Here is a 26,485-nt window from a genome sequence, read left to right on the forward strand (position 1 = left end):
TAAGCATGAAATAACCATGAAATTCCTGCCATGCTGTCAGTCAGTTCACAATTTGCAAGAAACTGGCTATATTCACATCTGCCACAATTTCAGGCAAATGTTTGTGTGAATTTCATAATCCTGCCTCAGAACACACAATTTGATTCTGAGATACAGTAGATGATGTTACAAGGTTGGAGTTAGTTTTCCTAACTAGGCCTTCGTAAAGTTTCCAGAAGATGCTCCATTTCAATACTGCTTCAGACAAAGCACTGCTTTAAAGCTGTTTCAGGATGTAATGGAAGCTCATTCTTCCTTTCCATAAAGCAAAACAAAGCTGACATGTTGCTTTGCTTTGCATTGTGTTGCTTCTGAGGCCAAGATGCTTTGATGAAGTGAATTGCTACACCTCTTTGAGATGAATTGTACCACTTCTGCAGTGTGAAGCACTTTATCAACCTCTTCACCCAAGTCTAGTACTAACCTTGCCTTATTATGGTTTGTCTTGATAGCCTTGGCTTTTGTTGCATCTTCTTTCTGTGGTATTGATTTAGCTATAGATCAACCACATGGTATTGAAAATAAAGAGGTGGTACACCTTCCCTTTTATCCCTATATGAAAAGAGAAGTGTTTTCAGTGCAGACAGGTTGTGTTTCTTCTCCTTTTGATGGGGTGCTTGGTTGGACCTTTTTAAATGAAGATAGGTAGATTAGAGCAAATGCTAAATTTCTGTGGCATGTGCAATATGACTCCTTACATTTATTTTGCTTATTTATTTATTTGCGTAGTTCATTGATTCTTTTCTTTTGAACCTGCAGACTTTGCCTTTTGATAACTGCCCTGCGCAAGCCTATAAAACAAATCCTCATTTATTTATTTTCATTTATTATAGTCACAAGACTAGCATAAACAAACCATTATATATAAAAAAAAGATAAATAGCAAATAAAATTAATCCCCCACACACACACTAACTTTGACCAAGATAAACCAATCAATGATTATTAAGATTAGAACTACAGGCAAAGCTAGTATAAAACTTGTTTTAAGTTTTAGCTCTCTAGCCCAAATATATAAGCTATTTATATTTTTGTATCCCAGATTGATTTGTTCAATTGGAAAGTGAGAAAGCTTATTTTTAGTTGAAGCCACACGCTAGTAATGGTGAGAGATGGAGGTGGCCTATTCATGTTTTAAATGATCAAGGAAACACTTATTCTCCCACTACTAGTATGTTATTAAATGTTTTTTTTTAAATCATAAGATGGTTTTAATTATATATTCTCAAAAGTTTCAACCTGGACTCTTTATTTTAAATTTACCACTGACAGTCACTAGAGCTTTAATTTGGCTGGCCCCATATCTAACCTGTTTTAGGTAATTCCAGAGAGATTCTAAATTAGAGAAGGCCCTTCTTCTTCCTGGAATAGTTTATGGTACCTAATTGCTCTGTTGATTTGTTTCAGGACCTTCCTAAAAATACTTTTAGTTTTCACTATATCTTCATTTCCTTCCTTTTAAATGTTGATCCCATATTTAATTCATTAAGCATTTTTAGGGGAAAGACAAAAAAATGGTAGATGTGGAAATGCTTGTTGCAGTTGCCATCCATTTTAAATAAAAGAAATAATGCAAAGGAGTATTGAAATGTCTGCTTAGAGATAAATCCTGTTTATTTACGTGGAACTTCCTTCCAATTATATGAGTTTAAGACTATGTCCTCAATCAACTGATATGGAAAAATATTGTAGCAGACTTTATAAAGAGTAGAATCTGCTAAGGAGTAGGACAGTAGGAACAAGGCAGAAAAAAAAAGAAAACAAATGTTATTTTCAAAATCTTTATCACTTCTCAAAATCATTCTAGATATATGTATCTAGATATATATTTTCCTTTTGTTGTGAGAGAACAAGCTTAACATGGAGGATATTAAATTGAGCAACAAAATTCTTCCCATCCTACTATTCCTTCACTGGTTGTTGCAGCCCCAACATTTCTTTTAAGGGAAGGAGTTGAAAAACTATTCATGCTTTTCCAGTGTTTAATTTGGCCTTTGACAACCAGGGCTAAACACATTCATATGTTGGGTTTAGTATTATTTAATTAAGGCAGTATAATGGAGTTGAATCCTACTAGGTAAACTTGTCAATGAAAGTAATTTATGACAAAGGCTAATGAGGCAAACATCTCCTTACCATTAAAGACATTTTATTTTGCATGCCTATTGAGGATAAAATTACATGAATTGGATTTAAAGTTAGTAGAAGTAAGAAAAATAAGTTAAGGAACAAATAAAATAAATACTGTTGCTAGTGTCTATTGCCCACCCAAGGAAGGAGAAGATGTGGATGATACTTTGCCAAAGCAACTTGTAGATCTCCAAGAGGCATGAAGTAGTAGTGATAGGAAATTTAATTATCTCAACATCTGTTGGGAGACAGAATCTGCCAAGCAATTCCTGAACTGCCTTGGTAGCAACCTTTTCCTTTGGAAAGTGGACATAAAACTCGCCGGTAGAGCAAACATGGGTGATGAAGAAGAAGTAGCAAAACCTTGGAGAAAAATGATGATATAATGCTGGGATTCTTTATTTGAAGAGAAATGTGTAATCAAATGTATTATCTCTGACTTCAAGAAAATGGATTTTAATTAACTAAAAAAACAGTAGTAGTATTCTAATGGGAAAAGGTGCTCAGTATGGGTACAAGATACTAAAACACAATTGCAAACAATTCCAGCAAGGAAATAAGCAAATCAGCAAAAGAATCAATGTTGCAGCACAGAAAGCTTAATGAAGACTAAACAAAACAAAACAAAAGATACATCTGCAAACTGGAGAGAAGGACATGTCACCAAGGAAGAGCAGAGATAACTTGAAATTATAGCAAAATGCCACAAAGAATAAAGGTCTGATGAACTGAAGTTGACAAAGAATGCTAAGAAGAGCAAAAAGAGTTTTTTCAGATCCAGCAGATCAACAGAGAGGTTCAAAATAGAGTCAGTATACCACGTGCTCAGTTAAGATTGCAACGTATCAACAGGCAACAAAGAAATGATGAAACTGTTCAATTTTTACTTTCAGTTCAGCTTCTCCAATAAGGAGGTATACAGCATACCTTCTCTGCCATGGCACCTGCCTTGTGGAATCTTCTCTCCCCAGAAGTGCGGTTAGCTCCATCCCTCTTAACTTTCTGCAAGTCCCTCAAGACCTGGCTATTTGATCAGGCCTGTGGGTCTCGGGACCAGGCAGATTTTGCGATGGCTCCCTTGCTATGGTTAACATCATCCTCTCCTGTTTCGTGTGTTCTTTATAATTTTTATAGTTTTAATGATTGTTTTATATGTAGTTATTGGTTCTTTTTAATTGAGTGTTGTATACCACCCAGAGTCACTCTCTTGTGGGATGGGCGGTTATACAAATCTTATCAATCAATAATAAATATTCCATTACACAAATGTGAAGAAAAGGATGGAGGAATAGGATGGAAGTTTCTGATTTATAGAAATATGGACAAGATTTTAAATCTTATGGGTTCATTTTACTTGGTTTCTACTTTTTCCAGTCTTAAATTCATTCTGTTCATTTCTGATTTGTTTAAAAAAAGTCTCCATATGAATATCAACATAAAATTTAGCCTGTTGGGGAAATACGAATTGGGTGAATCTACATTCCTGTTACCATCCAAATAATCTAGTTAATGTTGCTGGCCAAGCCAACTCAGATCCACCCTTTCTCAGTGATGTTTCTGGAGTTCCTTTATGTGCCTGGTTATTTTTGTACAGAGAATCACAACTGGCATTTTTTGTTTCCTTGGTCTGGTTCTAATGTCTGCATACATTGGCAGGGAGAATGCCCTCTATATTGTCTTTTTAATTCAAAAGTGCAGAGTGATCAATGCATCCATCTAGGTGACTTTGTTTCTGACATGCATTTCAGCTTCTTTCTGGCATGCAGTGTTGGAAACACTAGGACAAATTAATCTCTGCTTGACCAGATTCTAAGTATAACCTTACCTCCACTTCACTGTCAATGAAAAAAGTAGATGACTAGCCTAGACTAAAAAATTAATTTCCCAAGGAGTGACTGATGGCTGCAGCAATGTCAGGCAAACATATCCCTTGCATGCTTCAAGTCATTTCACCCTTCTCTCAGCCCCTTTCACTTGCTCTTGAATGAAACTAAAGAAACACATGAAAGGAATACAGCAAAAGGAATGGAGGTGGGTAATTTTATTGGCAGTCTCCTGCAAAGGCTAAAGAACATTCTGTCATCTTGGCAGACAGCGTCTTATTCTTTGATTGTCAAGAAAGGAGACGTACAGCAGCATCAAAGAATGGCAACCTCCATAAAGCCATCAGGACTAATATTGTCTTAAGATACAAGATCACAACATATAGATTTTTTTTTTCCCTGCAGAGATGTGTTCCAGTTCTTTTTTCTGCCTGCAAATAATTTTCTATATTGCCACCAGTTAAATGTTGCTACCATTTCATTGTTATTCCTAAATTATCTCCCTCTTCAGTGTCTTTAATTTCTGCATGATTAATAGCTTAGCATATTTGTTTTGCCCCATGTAAAAGGTACATTATGAACATAGTGGCCATTCCAGTTATGCACAATGCAGAAAACAAAGAACAGTTTAAAAAAAAGGAATTTGGCAGCTGATTGAGAGAATAGAGGTCTAGATCAGGAAGGCAAATTGAAGCTCTTCAGTCAGCATTGCATGATGAATATGTAGGAACTGCATGGACGGATGACAGATACGTTGGAGACCTTTAATGCCTCTCTGCACCATATAACATGGCACAACATTTCCCTAGTATTTCCCCAAAGCTGGGGAAACAATTTTTCATATATCCATCCATCCGTCCATCCATCCATCCATCCATCCATCCATCCATCCACCTATTAGATGTCTCAGTGGTTTTTGGTATCATCAACAATGTAAAGTCCTAACCTTTGACTGTAAAAGCCGATGGTTAAGACCCCCCCCCCCAAACCCAAAGTATTAATTGTCTATACCAGTGTTTCTCAACCTCAGCAACTTTAACATTGTAGACTTCAACTCATTGTCCACACATCTTAAAGTTGCTGTGGTTGAGAAACATTGGCCTACACTATTGATTAGCTGGAAAGCAACCCATATATGCTAACCCATTGAGACAACTCTAACGTTGACAGACTTCTTAGCAATTTATGAACTTTCAGAGAAGTCTCTAGTCATGCAAAACCTTATTTCTAAGCAGGAGCTGCATCTCTTAGGGAACTACTTTTTTTAACACCCAGGGAAGGCAGCTTAGACAGTTTATTCATGCTGGCAACTATATTTTCCGCAGTGTGGCTTGGACTGTCTCCCTCCTCTACTGAATGCTGTAAATCTGCAGTGGCCTCCTGGGTCTGACCTTATGCTCCTGATCCTTTCAAGGATGAATCCTTCAGGAGAGCCGTGACAGGTGGACTGAATATAGTCCCTTGGAGCTTATTGCTTGCCTCCTTCTCTACAAACTACATACGGAATGTATCAAAATAGTGTGCAACAATTCTTTTCCAGCACTGTGAACAGCTGAACAGCTCCCAAGTATTAAGCAGTAAAGTCTTTCCAAAGTGTGCATTAGCTTTCCAACTCTTGCAACTGGATGAAAAAAACAAAACAAAACAAAAAAAGCAAAATCATTTAACTACATATGTCTTCTTGCATAACTGTTCTTTTAGGTGGTGGTAGAGAGAGGGTGTTTCAGGTAGCCAAACAACACATTTACTACCACCAACTTTTTGGTACATTGCTGATTCTTTTGTCTGGGTCTGTATATATGAATGACACAAATCTGGATGATCACTCAATTCCTTTGTGTCCCGATGCTGCCACCCACTATTAATCTTGATTTTTGCAGTTCAGATCAGGTAACACTACTTCTGTTATCTACTTTGATCTGAAGTTGGTGTAAGAAAAAATGACATAGATGCTTCTTAAATAAATTTTGAAATTAAAAATAAGTCAGAGTACACTGTAATGGGCAGAAAGAATAACCCTGAGGAACAGGAAGAATTGCTGCTACATAGTCAGACAAAAGAAATCTGAGTCTGGGGCAGAACTGTAATCCGAGTAAGTATCTCAGACAAGTCCCTCCCTAATTCTTATGAAGATAAAGGGAGAGAGGGGGGAAGCACATTCAGACTTGCAAGATTCTGTTACTGTAATCTTATAATAGAAGTAGTATTAGTATTCATGACTTTGGTTTTCTAGTCTGGTCTACCTTGAAGGACTGATATACACGTGTATAGCATGGGTCTGTTTGTCTGTCGACATTTACTGGAGTTTAGCTTAGTCAGCATCTGGCCCTCCCCTTACCAGCATTCGAAGATAAAGAGTGTAGCCTAGGAATACTTACTACTTGATACCAATTTCTCAGATATACAGTATGTCACCTATAGCAATTGCAGTGGCAGTATGGGAAGTTGCTATTAATTATAGTCAATACCAAAATGCATTTTGGTTATTACATTTTGGAAAACTTTGCTTTACAAATCAGTTAATTTTTAGACCAAATTTTAGACCATGTATACTCAGAAATAAAACCCACTGAATGTAGTGGGAGTTTCTTTCAAGTAAAAGTACAACCTGAGCACTCTTAATTAACTTCAATTAAGCTATGCTGTGACAATGTATATTCATGCTACAATACCAATAATACATCATTTAAGATTAATTTACTGCATACATAGCCTTCAGGGAATATTCAGTGGTTATAACATTCTCCAGTAACTCTGAGGAATAGTAGAGCTACCGTGTAGGATACGTGTTGTGTTTTTCATGCCTAAAGACAAAATTTCAGTTGGGTCAGTCCTATTTATATTTCTTATAATTATATTTTGAATTCTCATATGAAGGCCAATGTTGATCAGAGTTAGCTTGAGATATTGTTTCTACATCATTATGGTTTCAGATTTGCTGAAGCTCATTACTAGGAGTAGGGTTGATATGTTGTAATATAAGCTCAATTGCTTCATTGCACCAAAAAAAAAGGTCAAAATGCAGAAAAATTCTCAGCTGTTACAGCTGAAATCTGAATTGTCTATTAAGCTTTTACAGCTAGCTTTCTGTGTGAAGCAGGCTGCAATAGTAGCATTCCTGTTGAAGCAGCTCTTTTCAGCCCTACTGTGCTTCTCTGATTTTTGCCAGTAAAGGTTACATAAGAAAAGTCAGAAGTGTCATTACACTTAGATGCCTGTTTCAAGAAAGAAAAAAATATGAGTCCAAATGCAACTACCTCATACAAGACACCGCCAGCATTCCATGCATCAATAAACAATACTTGAGCAGTCTTTTACTCAGCATAAAGTGTCTGGAACAGATTTCTTTGTCCAGTTTGTTGATCGTCTTAGGAACAAATGATAATACTTTAGAATTAAAGTGAGGGTGATATAACTGGCCACCTGTGCATAGGCAACCATTGTGGTAGCAGTACATCAGGGCCTGAGAGTCAGGCAGCATATACATTTAATTGATAAGAACAGCAACACAGTCATGCACCTGCATAGCTCAGTGATGGAAGGAACATGTCACCTTCAGAAGGTTTGTGGCTTAATCCCAGATACAGCTACAAAACAATGACGCATCAGCTTTTAGGAGCTGCTACTGTACCAGTCAGTGTTGATTACAGATAGTCCTCATTTAACAACCATTCGTTTAGTGATTGAACTTACAATGGTACTGAAAAAAATGACTTAAGACTGGTTCTCACACTCACAACTGTCGCAGCGTCCCCACAGACACGTAATCATGATTTTGGTGCTTGGCAACTGGTTCACATTTATGACTGTCATAGCATCCCATGGTCACGTGATCACCATTTTCAACCTTCCTGGCTGGCTTCTGGCAAGCAAATTCAATGGGGAACTGCATGATTCACTTATTAACCATGTTGTTCACTTAACACCTGCGGTGATTCTCTTAACGATCATCACAAAAAAGGTGGTAAAATAGGGTCATATTCACTTAAAGACCACTTCACTTAGCAGCCAAAATTCTGGTCCCAATTGTGGTCATTAAATGAGGACTACCTGTATGTTGGTTAGATGGACCAATAATTTGACTCAGCATAGGGCAGCTTCTTATATTCTTAAGTACATATCTCAGACAGTTAGGGCTATCAGTTTGGGGCTGCAAAAATCACTAGATGTCACTAGATGTGGCAAGGAATTAGATTCACTTTCCTTTTGTTCCCCTCTAGTGGCTAGATGGATTTTTGCAGCCCACATCTGGTAGCCCTGAGCTAGTACTAAGAGTTTCATCCTCTGTTTCTGATTAAAAACATTGGACTTCTAACAGTATTTTTTAGGCTATATCTATGAGCAAAGAGCAATATGACAGTTTGTCTGTAAAAGGTTTGCTCTGTTCCTCTGTGGTTTAAAGGTACAATTCAAAGCAGGAACTCTAATAAAAAAAGAAAGAAAAATACATAGCCTGGACTTGCATTATTTGCTTCCTTCCTCCTGAGCCTTTCTTCTGATCTGCAGGCCTTCAGGTGGAATTATGACTCTGCACCAATTTAAATACTAATGTTACAAATTGCTAACTTGCAATGTAAGGGATTAAATGCTAAAGAAGAAGAATCCAAATCAAATTCAGCTTGGCATCCTCCTCCCCTTTAAAAAAAAAAGACTGGAATCTGTCCTTAGGAGAAGTAAGATAATTGATTCCATCAGAGTCTGCTTTAAGTCTCTGTAAAACAGTAGTTCAGACCACCACCACCCCAAAAACTCCCAAACCACACAGTATCTTAAACTATCTTAAAAGTGCTGGTTATCTTTCTGGAGTGCAGCCATCTCCATGTCATTTCCAAATCAATGGAAAATGTTTTACTTATGGTTAGGAAAATTGTGGTGTCATCCTGGCCCTATAATGTGATACAGGTGCTCCTTGCTTAATATGGTAATTGGGACCAGCAACTCCGTCACTAAGCGACATGGTCATAAAGCACAATGTCACGTGACCATGCCCACTTATGACAACAGTTGCGGCAGTTCCTGTTGCCCTCGTTAAGTGAATCCTGTGAAGTGCGATGTGATGTGATTGACATTTGTGACCTCCTGTTGGCTTCCGTGTTGACTTTGCTTTTCAGAAGCTGGCAGCGAAGGTCACAAATGGTGATTGTGTGACTCTGTGACACTGTGACCATTGTAATTGTGAGCCAGTTGCCAAGCGCCCAAATTGTAATCACATGACTGTGGGGATGCTGCGATGGCTGCAACTACGAGGACCAGTTGTAAGTCTCCTCATTCAGCACCATCATAACTTTGAATGGTCGCTGAAAGAGTGGTCATTAAACAAGGACTACCTGTATTGTGGAATTATAGGGATTCTGTATTTTGTTGGTTGCTTTAATCTGAGTTGGGGAGGTGGTAATAGTATGCCTCTCAGAGTTGATTCTGACTGGAATGGTCTATAAGCCTTGTAACATAAATGAAAGAATAAATAAATACACAGTATAGGCCTCAGTCTAAACAAAGTTGTGAGCCACTGTTGTGAAGCATATAGGCATTTTTCCCACTGGTACTACACATCCAGTAATCCATGTAATGATAATCCAAACAATCTACTTCCTTTCGGTATAAGCTCTTATAACTTACTATATAGTTGAAGTTGTCTTGAGTGTAATGGCTTTTTGTTCACTATGGAAAATAATTGTGCAGCAAGGTGTCAGGATTTGATGGTGCCTGTTTACAAACTTGGAGGCTAATTATACTCCCTTGTCTAATAGCTTCCCTTATTGATGTTGTGCTGACGTGTTTTTAAACAGCATTTGGTGATTGCAAATACTTAATAGCACCGATTCCCCACTCATTATCATATGTTTTGTTGCAGAATGCTGGGAAAGCCTTTAGCCCAGGAGAGGTCAAAAAAGTCACACACCAAGCATTTCTATAAAAATAATTTATTTACAGAAAACAAAAACAAAAGCAAAACATTTAAAGGACCTAGCTCCCTTTTTGGAGCAAGCCTTGCTGAGCTACATTTCCAGTGAGAGAAAAAAGAAGAAGTGAAGAAGACAAGTCCGGGCAGGATTCTCCCCTCCCCCAGGCTATTTGCATGAAGCACGTGAGAGGAGACAATCACTTGCAACCTTTCACCCGGCCAAATGATTAGATATAATAGTAGCTTAATCTGTTAGTAGGGAAACCTTAACACTCCCCTTTTTACACTACAGATTAAGATGCAAACCAATCTTCTCTGACTTTATATGTCTTTCCATTCACATTACCATTATCTCCCCTTTGGTTCAACAGAAAGCTACCATTCTTCTTCCTGTGTTTTTCCAAACCTAGGTAATTGGTCACAACTCCAAGGCTTTTTAATATGAAATGGCTTTTTATGCAGGCTTCAAAATCAAGCCTTTGTTTTTCTGTTGATGTGAATAGCAGCAAATCATCAACATAAATGCACAGATACATACAGCCTTGTTTGTCCTTCTTCATATATACACAGGGATCTGCTTTTCCTTTTTTCAAAACCAAAATTCTGCAGTTTTTCATCTACTTTTTGGTTCCAGGATCTAGCAGCTTGTTTTAACCCATAGATTGACTTCTGCAGTTCACAGACTAGATTCTCCCCTTTTTCATAGCCAGGGGGTTGCTGCATGTATAATCTGTGGTCTAAATCACCATAGAGAAATGCAGTTTGAATGTCATAGTGGTTAACTGACATTCCCTTGAGTGCAGCAACTTTTAACAGTAATCTAATTGATTCACCTTTAGTAACTGGTGCAAAAGTCTTGTCAAAGTCTAAATCTTTCCTTTGAGTGAACCCTTTTGCAACCAACCTTGCTTTATATTTTTGGATTTTGCCATCAGCATCCCTTTTCAGTTTGAAAACCCACCTACAACCCAGACAGCGTTCATTGGGAGGTAGATTTACCAGTTTCCATGTTTTATTTTCTTTCAAGGATGCTAATTCCTGTTGCATGGCAGAATGCCAATTTTGTGCAATCTCAGGTGGTAAAGCATTCACTTGTTCTAAAGACTCAGGTTCTGTGAATATGTGAAAAGCCTTTACTGTTTCAGCCTGAAAACGTGATGGAGGAACGCCTTTATTACTCCTCTGAGATCTGCGAGGTAATACAGGGCTTAAATTTTGACTCCTATCACTTTCCTGAGAAGCATCTATCTCATCAGACAGATCTTCAATTTGCTTTTCTGGTTTAATGTCCTCATCAGGCAAAAGATCACCATCAGCAAGTCCTTGCTGTTCTCTTGTGGTGGTCAGTTCAACTGGAGAGCTAGAATTTAATCTCCCCCAGTTTTGTTCAGCAAAAGAAGCGCTTTTGCTAATTATTAATTTCTCTCCCATTATGAACCTGTAGCTCCTCTGGCTTTGTTCATAGCCAACAAAGATGGCTTTCTTTGTTGTGGGGCCTCCTTTCCTTCTCTGTTGTTTTGGAATGTGAACCCATGCAGTGCTACCAAACACTCTAAGATGGCTTACCTTTGGTTTCACACCATAAAACAAATGGAATGGAGTGTCCTGAATCATAGAGTTATACAACCTGTTCTGAACATAACAAGCAGTCGATAAAGCTTCTCCCCAGAACTTAAAACATAATCGTGAATCTTTTAACATGCATTCCATCGCATTTTGCAAGGTTCTGCCCTTTCTTTCAGCAACACCATTTTGCTGAGGGGTGTACGGGTTAGAAAGAATTTGTTCTATCCCTTTTTCCACTAGGAACCTTCTGAATTTGTGAGAAAGGTATTCTCCTCCTCTATCACATTGGAGTGCAGATACAGGCCTAGGGAATTTTCCATTTGCCCATGTCACAAAACTTTTAAATTTCTCAAATGCCTCATCTTTATGTTTTAAGATGTAGATAAATGTGTATCTTGAGAAATCATCAATGATGGTCATTGCATACCTTGCTTGTCCAAGACTTGGAGCAAAAGGACCAATAATATCAGAGTGTACAATTTCCAAAGGTCTAGTTGTAACTCTGTCACTGTGCTTACTCACAGGAGCTTTTAGTGTTTTGCATTCTTTGCAAACTACACAATCTAAGTATTTATCACAGGGTTTTATCTTTAGGTCAGCACACAGCTGTGGCATTTGTGCTATATACTTGTAATTAGCATGACCAAGTCTCCTGTGCATCAGGTGTACACATTGGTCATGATATGGTGTGTTGCCAACTGCAGCCTTGCAGCTTGGCTTCCTTGCATTTTGCACAATGTACAAGGAGTCTTTTAACATACCAGTAGCACACAATTTCCCATTTTTACGTATCTCACAACCATTTTTCTTAAATGTTATGATATACCCTGTTGCAGCCAATTGTGCCACAGATAAAAGGTTTGATTGTAAATTTGGCACATACAACACACCTTTTACAGTTTCTCCTAAGCAGGATAAATACAAGTCACCTTGTCCCATAATTTTGGTCACAGACCCATCAGCCAAAGATACACTTTGTCTTTTAGTTTTAGACAGTGACACAAAAGAGCTTTTACAATTACATAAATGACAATTGGCCCCAGAATCTAACACCCATACATCAGAATTACCCTTCTCAGCAACCTGTGCAATTTGGGTTGTCTGAAGAGCCTTCTTCTGTGTTGCCCTTGTGTTCTTCTGCTCTGTCTTTCTACTCTTGGGTCTCATGGCACAGTCTCTTTGCAAATGTCCAGCTGAACCACAAGTGAAGCATCGCTGGCTTGCTAGTGCTGTGGCCTCAGGTTCCTTTCCCTTCTTTTCCCTCATTTTCTGGTCTTGCAGCTTTCCAGAAGAGATGGGGGGGGATCTTTCCTCTCTCTTCTCCCATTCAGCGAGTAAGCGCTGTGTAACATACGATGGGGTGAGGTCTGCTTCAGGCATAGCCTCCAGGGTACAAATCAGCGTGTCCCATGTTGCATTTAGTGAGGACAGGAGGATATAGGATTTTGTGAGAGGTGTAAATTCCATTCCTCTCTCCTGCAACTCAACAAACAGCTGCTGAATATAATGCAGGTGCTCAGGAAGGCTATCTCCTTCTGCAAGGTAGGCTCTGTACAGCTTTTTCGTCAGAGTAACTTTACTCCCTGCTGTTGCCTTTACATATAAGTCTCTCAAAGCGTCCCAAAGTTGCTTTGCAGACTGCATGCCTCGCACGTGGACTAGCTGATTGTCCTCAACTCCCAAGATAATGGTGGCTCTAGCCCGCTCATCCTTTCTCAGCCATTCAGCATTGGGATTTTGGGGGGTTTGCTCACCAATTGGCAGCCAAAGATCCTCTCTGCGAAGATACATTTCCATCTTCAGGGCCCAATTCAAATAGTTGGTCTCTGATAGGCGCTCCAGAGGCATCGCTGAGGACTGGGAGGTAGCCATGGCTTCTTCCTTCTTTTGCAAGTCACCTCAGCTAGCTTCTAAGTCCTGCAGACCGGCAGTTGCTGGAAAATCTCCAGGTGGCTCCAAAGAAAATCTTCACAGGTCTTTGCTACCTGCCTTTAAATTGTGCACGAGGTGTGGAGCTGACCTCTCTTTTCTCTCTGGGTTTTATTGCGTTGTTTACTGGGCACATAACCTGTTGCAGAATGCTGGGAAAGCCTTTAGCCCAGGAGAGGTCAAAAAAGTCACACACCAAGCATTTCTATAAAAATAATTTATTTACAGAAAACAAAAACAAAAGCAAAACATTTAAAGGACCTAGCTCCCTTTTTGGAGCAAGCCTTGCTGAGCTACATTTCCAGTGAGAGAAAAAAGAAGAAGTGAAGAAGACAAGTCCGGGCAGGATTCTCCCCTCCCCCAGGCTATTTGCATGAAGCACGTGAGAGGAGACAATCACTTGCAACCTTTCACCCGGCCAAATGATTAGATATAATAGTAGCTTAATCTGTTAGTAGGGAAACCTTAACATGTTTGCATTTGATTTGTCTGATTGCTGCAGGTGGAAACAATAGGTGATGCCTACTGCGTGGCGGCAGGGCTTCACAGGCAGAACCTGAACCATGCAAAGCCAATTGCCCTGATGGCCCTGAAGATGATGGAGCTGTCAGAGGAGGTGCTCACACCGGATGGAAGACCAATTAAGGTACCTTCTTTTCTATGTCCTTGCAGCAATTTAATGAAGTGAAAGGGCAGCCCGTGCTTGCTAACATAGTGAATAATGTGGTTAAAGTCAGAGTCTTGGTATGAGAGGTGAGTGGTAGGTTATGGGGGTTGGGGGTGATTGTCCTGGGACAATATCCCACTTAATTAGTTACTCAGGCACTGGTGAGGAGCTGGCAAGAGGTTGAGAGGATTGTTACATTTTGTTTGTGGGCTTCTGATTGGCTACTGTGGGAGTAGGAGCTGGATTCCATCATACTGTCTCAGCTTCCTAGACCCATCATCCACAGGCAACATGTGGCCTCTTGGCTTTTGTGTGTGTGTGTGTGAGAGAGAGAGAGAGAGATAACTGGAGTCCCCTGAGGTCCCCTGAGGCCTTAGATATTCAGCAGCAAAAAAGGAATGTGATTTTCCCATTGTGGGTGCATTTGAGGAGAAGAGGCAAAATAATAAGTAACATGGAAGATCAAGCCTCCAATGAACTTGATGCACTTAGTTTACTTCAACTTCATCCCACCTCAGAAATGGAAGAGAAATGGCCAAAATTCTGGCCAGCTTTAGGTTTGATGTCTGTGGTCAAAGATCTGAAAACATAGTTGCTTGATATGTAATGTCAGATGAGAAAGGGATACTTCAAATTTATGTTGGAAAAGTGGACAACATGAAGGGTCATTTTATCATGCTTGGTAGATGTGTAAAAAAGCCAAAAATTTCTGGGTTCAAATACATATAATGATACAAAGAATATTAAAGATCAATATTCAACTGAAACCAGAATTTTTCTTGCTGGGATTAATGGACAGTCAATTAGAAAAGAGCCATAGCAGATTATTTTTATATATGATTACTGTTGCGAGACTATTATATGTGCAAAAATGGAAAGCCTTTGAAATACCCACAATGGAGGAATGGTTGGTGAAGATGATAGAACTAGCAGAGATGGCAAAATTAACCTGTTTGATTAGAGAACAATCAACAACTACATTTATTAGTGATTGAAAATCCCTTATGGGGGGTTTGCTGAAAAAAAAGAAAAATGAATGGTGATATATGGGTTTGAAGATTAGAAAGGGTAGCTTATGGAAAGAAGGAAATTATAACGTCACCTTAGAAAAAGAGGACAAAGTAAAAATGTATCTATAACTGCTGTCAAGAAGATCAGAAACTGCTGCTTTATAAACTGTCTTTTTCTTTTTTATTTCTATTTCTATTTCTTTTTCTATTTTCATTTTTCACTATTTACTATTCTTTATTATCTTTATTTTCTCTTAGGGTTTTTACTTTGTTAAAAATGTCTCCTAATAACAAGTTATTGCTCTTGTACCATTTGAAGAATTTTATCTCCTTGCTGTCCTTGATGGCATAAACATATTTTCATGCAATAGTTCACCATTTAAAAAGAACTGATACTGGATGTTAGTGTTACTAATTGTCTCTAATACTAAAGGTTGGGTTGATGATGTCACACTTAATTTGAAGAAGATTTAAGTATGCAGTTTTAAGTATATGTAAACAAGATATTTTACTGTGAAATTGTAAACTGAATGGATTTTCCCAGAAGGAAGGTGGGGATGGCTGGGAGAGGTAAGGCAATTATTAGCCCAACCTAAAACTCAAGGCTATAACAAGAGTCTAATCCTATATAATCAGTGCTAAATTTTATGAATCTCTTAATCAACTGAGTAATAATATGTAATTTAACGTATTATTTAAGGTTTTAGGTTTTGCTATCAAGATCTTATAAGATACACTAAAATACAGATAAAGTTTAAATGCATTAATGAACTTGCATCATACATGGTACAAATAATTCTCAGCTCTTCCTTTTTTAAAAAAAAATATTAATACTTCATTCAGTAAAAGAGACTTAATAGCTGGATCTTGACATTAATGTAACTTCTTCAGTAAAGAACAAAAGGCAATGAATGAAGTGGGTGTATGGGTGGGAACAAGGATGGTCTTCAAGGACAGAAAAATATGGAGGGGGTAAATAAAAGGGCTTTGATTGTGTATTGACTTTTTTGACAGTCCCTAGCAGATTATTTATTTTATTCATTTTATTATGGCTGCCTACTCCAGAAGACTCTGGGCCTCTTACAGAGGGTTGTAAAGAATGATATAGCTGTAAAGTAAATTTAATTGTATTTCCTTTTATTATCTCATTCCTTTATTTTCTTTGGCATATTGATGTAATGGGCTGTGAGAATAATCTTGAGAAATAGGATATGGTCTGATAAGAGAAATATTGAGTCCAAAGCAGGAAAGCGGGTAGAGAAAGCATCTCAGCATTTACCCTCCCTAGTTCCCTGGAACATAAAGGCAGGGAGGGGAGAAGCACATTCAGACTTGCAAAAATCAGTTCCAGTAACCTTATAATAAAAGTAGTATTACTATTCATGGTTTTGGTTTCCTGGTCTGGACTACCTTAAAGGGCTGACAACTGTTTTGTACACTCTTTCTGTACTTTGCATAATGTTGCTCGCCCTAAAAGGGAATAGCATGTTGAATATCTTTCCAGAGAGATTATTCTGCACTACAGTATGGGGTCATAATAAGAAATACAGAAAGGAAGGATCAACTGATGACTGGCCACTGGGGAACTTTCTGTGCTGGATTTCAAAATAGGAGACTAAATAAATAAATAGTTGAAAATTGGTTTATGGCACAATTTTTTTATTAGTTTACAATGTTTGATTTCAAACGTGTTGTCACCTTTGTCTTGCAGTAAATGTCGTTTTAAAAAAAATAATGTTTCTAGACACATAGAAAGATAATCCAAAAACATTATTTCCTTCCCACATAAACATTGCCTTTGCATTCTCCAAATATAAGGAAAGGCTGCTGTTTAGTGTTCTTTCAAATGCATCTCCTAGAAAGGTTTGTAATAATGATAAAAACTGGAAATGCAGATGTTTACCTCTTTTCCTCAAGCTTTTGATCTTTTTGTTTTAGCAAAACTGACAGAAAAGAAGAGATAGGAATCCCATATATACACATTGCTTTAACAGTGTGTGATTATTGGTGCCAAAACATCCTCATCCATATTTAGCTAACAGCGTGGCTCATGATGACTCTCAGTATCAGTGAAACTATGTACTCAGATTTATATCAGCATTGGCTGCACCTGCACACAAGGTTACTTTTACAGATGGATGATTTCCTTTGCTAGTTGTCTTTAGGGACCTAATTTCTCATAACTGTGTAAGCTGAAATTGCTTGCCTGTGACATCTAGTAATGAACTTCTGTGTTGTACTATAAAAGTAGTTTAATTGTTAAGATCACATTGTTGGCTATTTTGTCTGAGAATTGACTGAAAAATTAAAATCTCTTGTAGTTGTTCATATCTACAACACTATAACGTATCTATAACACTAGAGCCAGTTTGGTCTAGTGGTTAAGGCACCAGGCTAGAAACCAGGATGCTGTGAGTTCTAGTGCCGCCTTCGGCATGAAAGCTGGCTGGGTGACCTTGGGCCAGTCAATCTCTCTCAGCCCAACTCACCTCACAGGGTTGTTGTGCAGAAAATAGGAGGAGGAAGGAGTATTAGGTATGTTTGCCGCCTTGAGTTATTTATAAAACTAATGAGGGATAGGAAATTTAAAAAATAAATAAATACATACATACATACATCAGTATTACTATTGGTTCAGGAGAGCCAGTAATGTTATTTGAGAAGCTTTCAATAGCTGGCCCTTTTTAAATTAATTTATTTTTTAAATTAAATTTATATGTCCTTATGGCAATCTGATTGAATGTTAAGTTTTCCGTTGACATTGAATTTTCTTCAGCATTGCTCAACAATGCATCAAGATGCTGTTTGGGCTAAGCAAATTCTTTAAAGTCCCACTGATATCAATAAGAAAGTTAAAGTAAATTTAAATGGGTGATATTACAAATGCTTACACTTTGTCTGGCTTCTGCCATTTATTTTTTCTTTGTCCAGTAGCAAAAAATTCAGAAAGCTGTAAGGTAGAGGTAATGCTGCAGCAGGAAATCCCTAAATGTTGGCCTTCAGAGTTCCATTTCATTTATTATATTCTCCAGGATTAAAGGTATTTTGGGCTGCTGTTTTCCAGCCTGTTTAAAAGATGGCCCGAAGCATAAATATTGGCACATGGCCTTTGCCCACACAGAAGTTATCTCCTAATTTCCCCCTGCCACTTATAGGGATGGTGTAGCAAAAGGCATTTACACTTTCCACCCACTCTGAGTTTCTGTGAACTGTACTTCAGGTAGTGTTGAGGCTTGGGGCACTATGTGAGAACCCATCTGGAGAGCAGAAGCTGTCAATATCTACTGCTGTGCTGTTGCTCTCAGTGTGGTGGGAATGTTATAAGAGAACTTCAGCATGTGCAGATGCAGTATCAGAATTGTGTGGGGTTTTTTAATTGCAGAAATATTAAAGAAGAGGAGGAGAGAGGGAGGAATCTTTAGGGAAGGCAGCTCAATAGCCAGGAAATTTCCTAAGGTGACCTTGAAACCAGACTTCCCAATTCTACTTGGCCACCTTTTTGATATTGATTTTTGGGGGGATAGTAGATCCCTGGGAAGCTTGCGAAAGCTTCTTTTCAGTTGTCGAGAGAGGGAATTGGATGTGAAGGTACGGTATAACTTTAGTTTATGATAAAACCAAGCCTAAAGGTGAAAAGATAACTCAATTTTTTGACAAGTATAAGGTATTGTAGTGCAGTTTGGTGCAGTGGTTAAGGCACCATGCTAGAAACCAGGAGACCGGGAGTTCTAGTCCCTCCTTGGGCATGAAGCCAGCTGGGCGTCCTTGGGCCAGTCACTCTCTTTCAGCCCTAGGAAGAAGGCAATAGCAAACCACTTCTGAAATCTTGTGAAGAATGCTGCAGGGACCTGTCCAGGCAGCCACCAGGAGTCAGCACTGACTCAAAGGCACCTACCCACCCACGCGCACACACACACAGTGCAAAGGAAGACAATTTTTGCATTAAGGTTTCTGAATATTCCAGTGGTCAGTATGTGTCATAAATAAAGGCAGAGGTGGCCTTTCAGGTGTATCATTCCAGTTTTCTGGAAGACTATCTCAGTCTTTAATCTGACTCTCCAATCATTTATGAGGCACTACATGCTTTTATCAGTAATGGCTCTTTTAAGTTATCTGCAAACCTTTTTATTGGAGACTTGAGGATCAGACTTAGATTTTTGGCTTGGAGGGCATAGGCTGTGCTTCAAACTATGAGTCTTAACTGATAATTTGGAGAGAAAGAGGTTTTCCTCCTTCTCTCACAATTCTGAAACTTGCAGACATTCACTTAAATTAAATTAAGAGGTTTCAGGAGTGGCAGATTTAAATAGCTTTTCACATGCCACGTAATGATACTGAAGCATTCTTGCCAGCTGTTGCAGTAATGGTAGTCAATTTGAATGGCTTTCAAAGGAGACTCTGTTCATAGAGGATCAAATTTTCAGTGGCTACTAGTACTAGTGGCTCTTGAATCATAGGCAGCATGCCTTATATACTGTTTACTGGAAAGTGACAGTGGAAAGGGAATATCACCCTGCAGGCTGGGCTTGTGAGCTTCCCAAATCCATTTAGTGGCTATTATGCCTAGATGGATCTATAGCCTGATCCAGCCTTGCAGATCTTCTTAAGTTCTTATTATATAGCATATATTTCCAAGCCACTTTCTGTTGATGATTCATGTCTACTAAAATGCTGTAGCATTCTTGATCCCAGATATGAGGGAATTTGCTATACAGAGTGGGCTCCAAAGTTCTAACCTTAGCAACTGCTATCATTCCCACTCCAAATCTTGGGCACTGTGTCAAGGTCTCTTGGTAATGTTAGTGCTGATTAGGGAAAACATAGACCAAGTATCTAGCAGGACAGTTTCTTTTGTCTCCTATTAAATTTCCTTTATTCCAGAGAAGGCAGAAGAGAAGGAGCTGTAGGATATCCAGTGCAGCTTCTTTTCATGCTGGGATTGGATCTGGGAATAGAGTTCCCAGCATCTCTGGAGAGGAGAATGACATTGCACATACATTTCCCACCAAGGGAAGAGGTCCCCAGGAGAATCACACTCAGAGAATCGTAACATGATACTCCAGTAAGAGTGCTGTTTACATTTTAAGTTTGCAGTTGGATAGTTAGGGCTTGGCTTGACTTTTGAATGTAAACAAATAAATGGCTGCTGAATTCATTACATCCATCCTAATATGGTCATCTGACATTCTGCTTATAAACAAACTGAGTGCTCACAACAGGGGTACCAAAATAATCTTGCATCAAAAGATTATCAAAAATTCTGATGCCATAAAAAATGGATACTGCAATCCTATTTTCAGCTGAAAAGATAAAAAATCCCTTGAGCAGAGCTCAACTTCTGGTGACCCTAAGGACATATCGTTTTCAGGACACATCCTTTTAATTTTGAGGAAAACAGTGCAAAAATAGTTTGCCAATGCCTCCTTCTAAGATATTCTCAGTTCTCAGTCTAGTTTAGAGCCTGGGTATTTCCTGGACAGTTTCCATCTAATCAGGTCCAACCTTTCTTGTTTTCTCAAGGTCAACCAATATTGGTTAGGGGTTACTACCAGCATTGGATCTAAAAGTAAAGTTTTCCTTACTAGAGAGTAAGTCTTACTGATTTCAGAGTGGTTTGCTTCTTAGTAGAACATGTAGGATAACTCTGTAAACCTGAAAAAGTACACTATATCTAGTGAGAAGTTCCAAACTATAGAAGTCCCCTTCAGGAGTGAAAATAATGATAATAATTCTGTTTCAAATACAGATTCTAATATTTAATATTTCTATACCACCTACTTCAAAGACTCATGTATCCATCCATTTTGAGAAACTATTCAGGTGGCAGGCAGTGCACATTTTCACATCTTATGTGAGACCTCAACATCCAAAATAATGGGTTTGGGGCATTTTTATTTTAGACAGACAGATATATTTTGGGTTTCCTTGAATATTATTTAGTAGCTTTGTGGATGCTATGAGACCCAGGGTTCTAGTTTGCTGACCTTCCCTCACAGGTTTTGTTGAAACTAATTCACCTGTTTTGGTAGTTACTAAAACGGTGTGCCCGTTAGGAATTAAAATGAAGTCTGCCTGGAATCAAGGTAGAGGAGAATGTATTTTACACCCACAGAATTGTGACTTGCATCTCTCATTCCCCTCAAAAAATGCAAAGTTTGGAACAGAACTAGTGATTTACAGTATGACAAGGTGGCTGAGAAATGCCTTTCTCTGGTTTTTTTGTTTCTCTGTTTGTTTTGATAAGCATTTAAAAGTGTGGCACAGATCCTTTTTCAAAAGTTTTGGATCTTTTCCAGGTGTGCTGGAACTGCCTGTTGTGTTACCTAGGATTTCAGCACATTTTCCGATATCACTTTGAATTTTTCACTGTGTAAAACTTTGGTGGCAACCCTCTCTAGTCTTGTGTAGCTGCTGAATACCACAAGTTGTTGTCCACTCATTTAAATGTACAGTGTAAGATGTAAAATGAGAAGATACAGATTCATTTTTTACATTAGAGCAATCTTATTTATTACCTTGAATTTCACATGTTGGATGTTTGTTCCTGCTGGAGAAGTGGAAGCTTAAATCACTTGAGCTGTGTACAGTTTAGCCAAACAAATTCTTCTCCAGAAAAGCAGAGCTCATGCTTTCTGTTGATAATTCCTTCCCTGGTATTTGGAAATCTTTCTTGATAGCACCATCGTATCCTAGCAACTTCTTGCTCCCCTTTCTTTTTTCACTCTCTCTCCCCTCCTTTATAATTTCTAAATTATTCCCTAAAAGCTACCAGGAAAAAAAGGGCCTATTTCAGAAAGGCTGGCTTCAAATGAAGAATTATTTGTTTTTTCATGAACTAACACTATTGTCAAAAAAAAAAAAAGTACACATTTGTTCAAAGAGCATGATTTATGTTGTTAATGCCTAAATGATATAGATATATAATGGGATTTTTTTTTGCTCTTTTTTTTTCTGGATGTAACTGGATTGAATATGGCTGGTGGTGTACATCTCACAGAAACAGGGACACAAAGTTAGCAAGAGGCACTTTTGTTCAGATCAATCATGGCTTAAATATGCAAGAATTTTGATTACACTGAACCCTTCTGCAGGCAGACCAGTAGTTTTGTGCTCCTTTGTTTCCTTCCCACTTAAAACAACAGGTTGAATCCTTAATTAAATGTAATTAGGTTGTGATTGGTATGGTTTCTTCCTTTAGGAAACATTTTCCTTGTGACCTGCCTTTTGAGATACAAATAATTTTTTGAATGCTGTTCTTCTTTTTTCATATTAATGCTAAAGGAGGTCAAAGCACAATCATCCCCCTATCAAAAATTGTATCCCTTTCTGGGCCATCCTTGTACCTATTCAGATCTAGTCTGAGATGACCAACATGTCTCACACACCTTCAGCCATTTTTCCTTCTTTGCTAGTGTAGGAAATAATTAATGGTATGTAAGAATTACAGACAGCTGCCTGCCTGTTGGACTTTATACTTAAGGTAATTCTTCTGACTGTGTAGTAGGCATCATTTACTAATAGGATCATCAGGTTTGGGGAAATCTCAAATATATTTCCAAGCAATTGGAGGTGGTGAAGCGCATTTACACAGCATTATCTTTTAACTGAAGATCCCTTGATAAGGAATTCCTGACAGAGAGTTCTGAAGGCCTTGTATAGTTTGAAAATCAGTAGATTAAACAAAGCAGCCTTGCCAGTCCTGGGGGTGGTAACATGTTTTTTATTCTTTCCAGCAGAAGGTTGGAGAAAAAAAAATTAAAAGGGCTTGGGACTCTCTCTCTTCATTTGTATATCCATCACCACAATAAACTCTCAAAAAGTATATAGAATAAGACCTTATTGAGAGAGTGGAAGAGAACCTGTCCAAAGATTATGTGTGCAAATGAGGCAGATCAGTCACAAATCCTGAAAGTTAAAAAAATCCTGAAAAATGCATCCTGATAGGAGAAGCAGTTGTGCAGCCCCTCAAAATGTTGTTGACTTCTCAGTTCTAAGCTATCCTACCTCCCAATCATGTTACCCAGAGCACCCATACATACAAACATAGATGCAATATGAGGGAAAAACTAGGGGAAAAAAACACAGACACAGACACATGGACACAACACAATACTTCTTTACACAGAAAAGTACAAATGGCTGCTATTGCCCCGGCTGATAATGCGGTTGGCAAGAATTCCAGAAGCCACACTCTGCATGCTTCCCCAGTTTGTTTACACAACAGCTGCCTTGTATTCCCACTACTGCAGAATCAGTATTTGCCTTAAAGTTGTAGCTGCTTGAAAGATTTGCTTGATGCCTCTGTCTTTTGATTTGCTTTTTATTTACAAAAGATATTTATTTACAAAAGATGAAGTGTTAGTACTGAAAGGAGAAGCTCCCTGATTGTCTTTGGGATTTCATGAAAGAAAAAGGGCACAGAGAAAAACAAATAACAGCCCTGTCTATGATGGAAGCAAAGGCATTTATTTACTCAGGGTCAGAGATGCTATTAAATCACAGCACCATGTGGGAGAAGGTCCTGAGATGTACGATCCCTACAGAAGGACAAGATGATGCATTGGCTTTAGAGCCCAAAAGCACACTTCCTTCATCTTCCTTTAGTAATTGCAATGTGCATTTGCTTCTGCATCTAGAGGTAGGTTCCTTTCATTTGCATTTTATTTATTTATCACATGTGTTTCTTAGCTGACTTTAGGGGTTGAAGTCTTCCCATGAGAACTTAAAATAAATAACATCTATGTCATAAACATCATGCATGTGCTAATTTAATAAGAGTGAGCAAATAAAAAAAAACTGAACACTTAACAACCCAATAGCATATGTAATTTAAAAAGTAGCCTATTTTCAGTAGACCGTTTGGCTTAATACTTCTAAAAGAATAAGACAAAAAGCTTGCCCTTTTTTTGGAGGGGGGGGAATTCCATAGGGCAGGGGTTGCCACTGAGAAAACCTTCTCCCTAGCATCCTACAACCTTGCAGATTGTAAAGGAAATCCATCAAGAATGGCCTTGGTTTATTTGAACATAAGACATGTTCCTAAGGGGCAATATTTGTTGATTGAGGCCATGTTTTTAAAATTATTTTCAGTGTGGAAGGGCTGCTGAATGCTGTGAGTGTCAGATTTCACCAGGCAGAGCAATAAATATTGACTCCTTGGAAACTCAATCCCATATTCAGTAACAGCAGAAGCTTCCCAGACTTGGCACAAGTAAATAAGTTCCATTATTACAGAGAAGAAACATGTCAATTATATGCAGAAGATCTGCACCCTGTAAGAACATAGAAATCAGCCCAGGGTTTTAATCCTAGGTCTCTTTTTCCTTCATTTTGAGTCAATGGATTTTTAGCAGTTACTACTCTGCCCTTCAGAGTCAGAAGGGCAGAAAAGTGTGGCTTTAGTGTGGCTTGAAGTTGCAGGTGAAGGCTACAGGATTCATCTCTGCAAGTGTGGGAAATGATCCAAAAAAAGGTAGCATTTAGCTTTTTTGATAGTTATGCAGCAGTTATAGAAAGCCAAATGTGATGTTCTGTAATAATGGGGAGCGGGGGGGAGCATTCTGGAAATTGTGGTCAGTAGTTTGTTTGTTTTTTGAGGCCTTGGCTTGATATTTGACAAGGTACTGAGAGGCTGCAATTCCTGGAGAAAACAGGGGGCCTCTAGAATAGGGGAAAGTTGGGAAGCATTTGGCAAAAGATTTGTATGTTAACCATAGATAGTCTGAAATAGCAGTACTTGAATAGAAGACAAACTGTAATTATAAGCAAAGGGATCCTAGAGGAAACAGATTATCTGTACCCCTACCATGGTTGTGGCTCCAGTGAATGACCTTCATCAAAACATGGTTGAGGAGAATGCATCTCTCTTGGTCCTATTAAAAGCTATTAATACCTTTGATCATGGCATCCTTCTGGACCACCTACAAGGGCTGGGAATTGGGGGGGCCATTTTACAGTGGTTCTGCTCCTAGTTGAGTGGGTGGCTCCAATGAGGTATCTTTCAGAGCTTTGTGCTCCTATGTTAAGTTAAACCACTGGCAGAGTTTATCCTTCCGTTTGGAGTAAGATGTCACTAGTATTCTGACAATGCTGAATTATATATTATCACCCCAGGCCAAGCTGGAGCTGTTTTGGAAGTCTTAGACTGATACCTAGAGGCTGTGGAGATCTGGATAGGGCAAAATAAGGTCAGATTAAATCCTACTAAGACAGAGTGACTGGTCATCAATATCTGGGCAATCCAGTGATATCGGTCCCAATAGTTACTTTGGATGGAGTCATGTTTCTTCAAAAGAATTAGCTAATGGCTTAGGTTTCCTCCTGGACCCTACTCATTTGCAGGCAGAAGCCATGGTCAGAGAGTTATGACCCTACCTGAACCAGGGTGCCCTGATTCTGTGACTCTTGCCTTGATCACAACCCAGTTAAACTACTGCAATGAGCTCTAAGTGGGGCTGCCTTTGGAGATAATCTAGAAGCTGCAAGTTGCACAAATGTGGCTAGAATACTAGAAGATTGGTAGAGTTCTGATTAATAGTGTTTATTAGAAGGAAGGTAAAAGTTACAAGATAAAACTTCCAGTGAGTACTTTCCGATAAAACGTTTTTATAGAGGTAATTTCAGGGCAGCAAACTACCTTTTTCTTCCACTCAGCCTAGGCAGAAGACCAGATACTTGCCTCTGTTTTGAAGAGGGACTGTGCTACTGACTGGAGTCAGTCAGCAATCTTATCCATGTGAGAAATAACTCTCACAGTGATGTATCTCATAGTGGGAGATCACTTGTTTCACTTCACTGGGAATGAGCTCTTAGGGGTGTCACAAAATTGGCATAGTTATCCAACTCCAGGCTGTTCTGCTTCAGAAGGGCAATTGCCCATTTTGCAGCTCCTTCGCTCATTAGGCCGATTGTAAATCCTGCATGGGATCAATCTATGGGAAAAACCTCGAGCTTAGGGTCATACATAATTCCCAGAGAACAAGGAAGGGAAACAATCTGTCAGAATTTACAATGATATTTGTCAGGCAGCAAGAGCTGCCAGATCTTAGACCAGGACAATTATGACAACCCGTGATAATGGCAGATGCTATCCTACTTGTTGGCTAGCTGGTTCATCTGTGTTTAACTGATCCCAGCTTGGTTATGATATTGGAGCAAAGCATGGCAACCTGATCCATCGTCATTGAGACTGCAAGAGATCTGCATTGTTTAATCTTGGAGCCAGAGAGTAGACTCTTCTCCCATAGTATTGAGAACAGACTGATTTTGCTATCAGATTTGACCAGGCAATAGACATCAACTCCCCGCAAATTCAACTCCACATTCAGTGATGGTAGAAGCTTAGACACAACTAAATAAAAGTTGCTTTACTGCTGAAAAGAGATAAGTTCGGCCCTAATGCAGAAGAAAGTATTCA

At 38.7% G+C, this 26,485-nt stretch overlaps 1 protein-coding gene across 1 annotated transcript in view; it reads left to right on the forward strand.

Moving 5' to 3' along the window:
• GUCY1A2 (guanylate cyclase 1 soluble subunit alpha 2) overlaps positions 1 to 26,485 on the forward strand; it is a 174,883-nt gene that overhangs the window by 105,275 nt on the left and 43,123 nt on the right. The window contains exon 6 of the mRNA XM_063304475.1: positions 13,895 to 14,038. Coding sequence (XP_063160545.1) covers positions 13,895 to 14,038 — 144 coding nt within the window. The remainder of the gene's footprint in view (positions 1 to 13,894; positions 14,039 to 26,485) is intronic.

Source organism: Candoia aspera, chromosome 5, assembly GCF_035149785.1.
Source record: "Candoia aspera isolate rCanAsp1 chromosome 5, rCanAsp1.hap2, whole genome shotgun sequence".
NCBI classification, from domain to species: Eukaryota; Metazoa; Chordata; class Lepidosauria; order Squamata; family Boidae; genus Candoia; species Candoia aspera.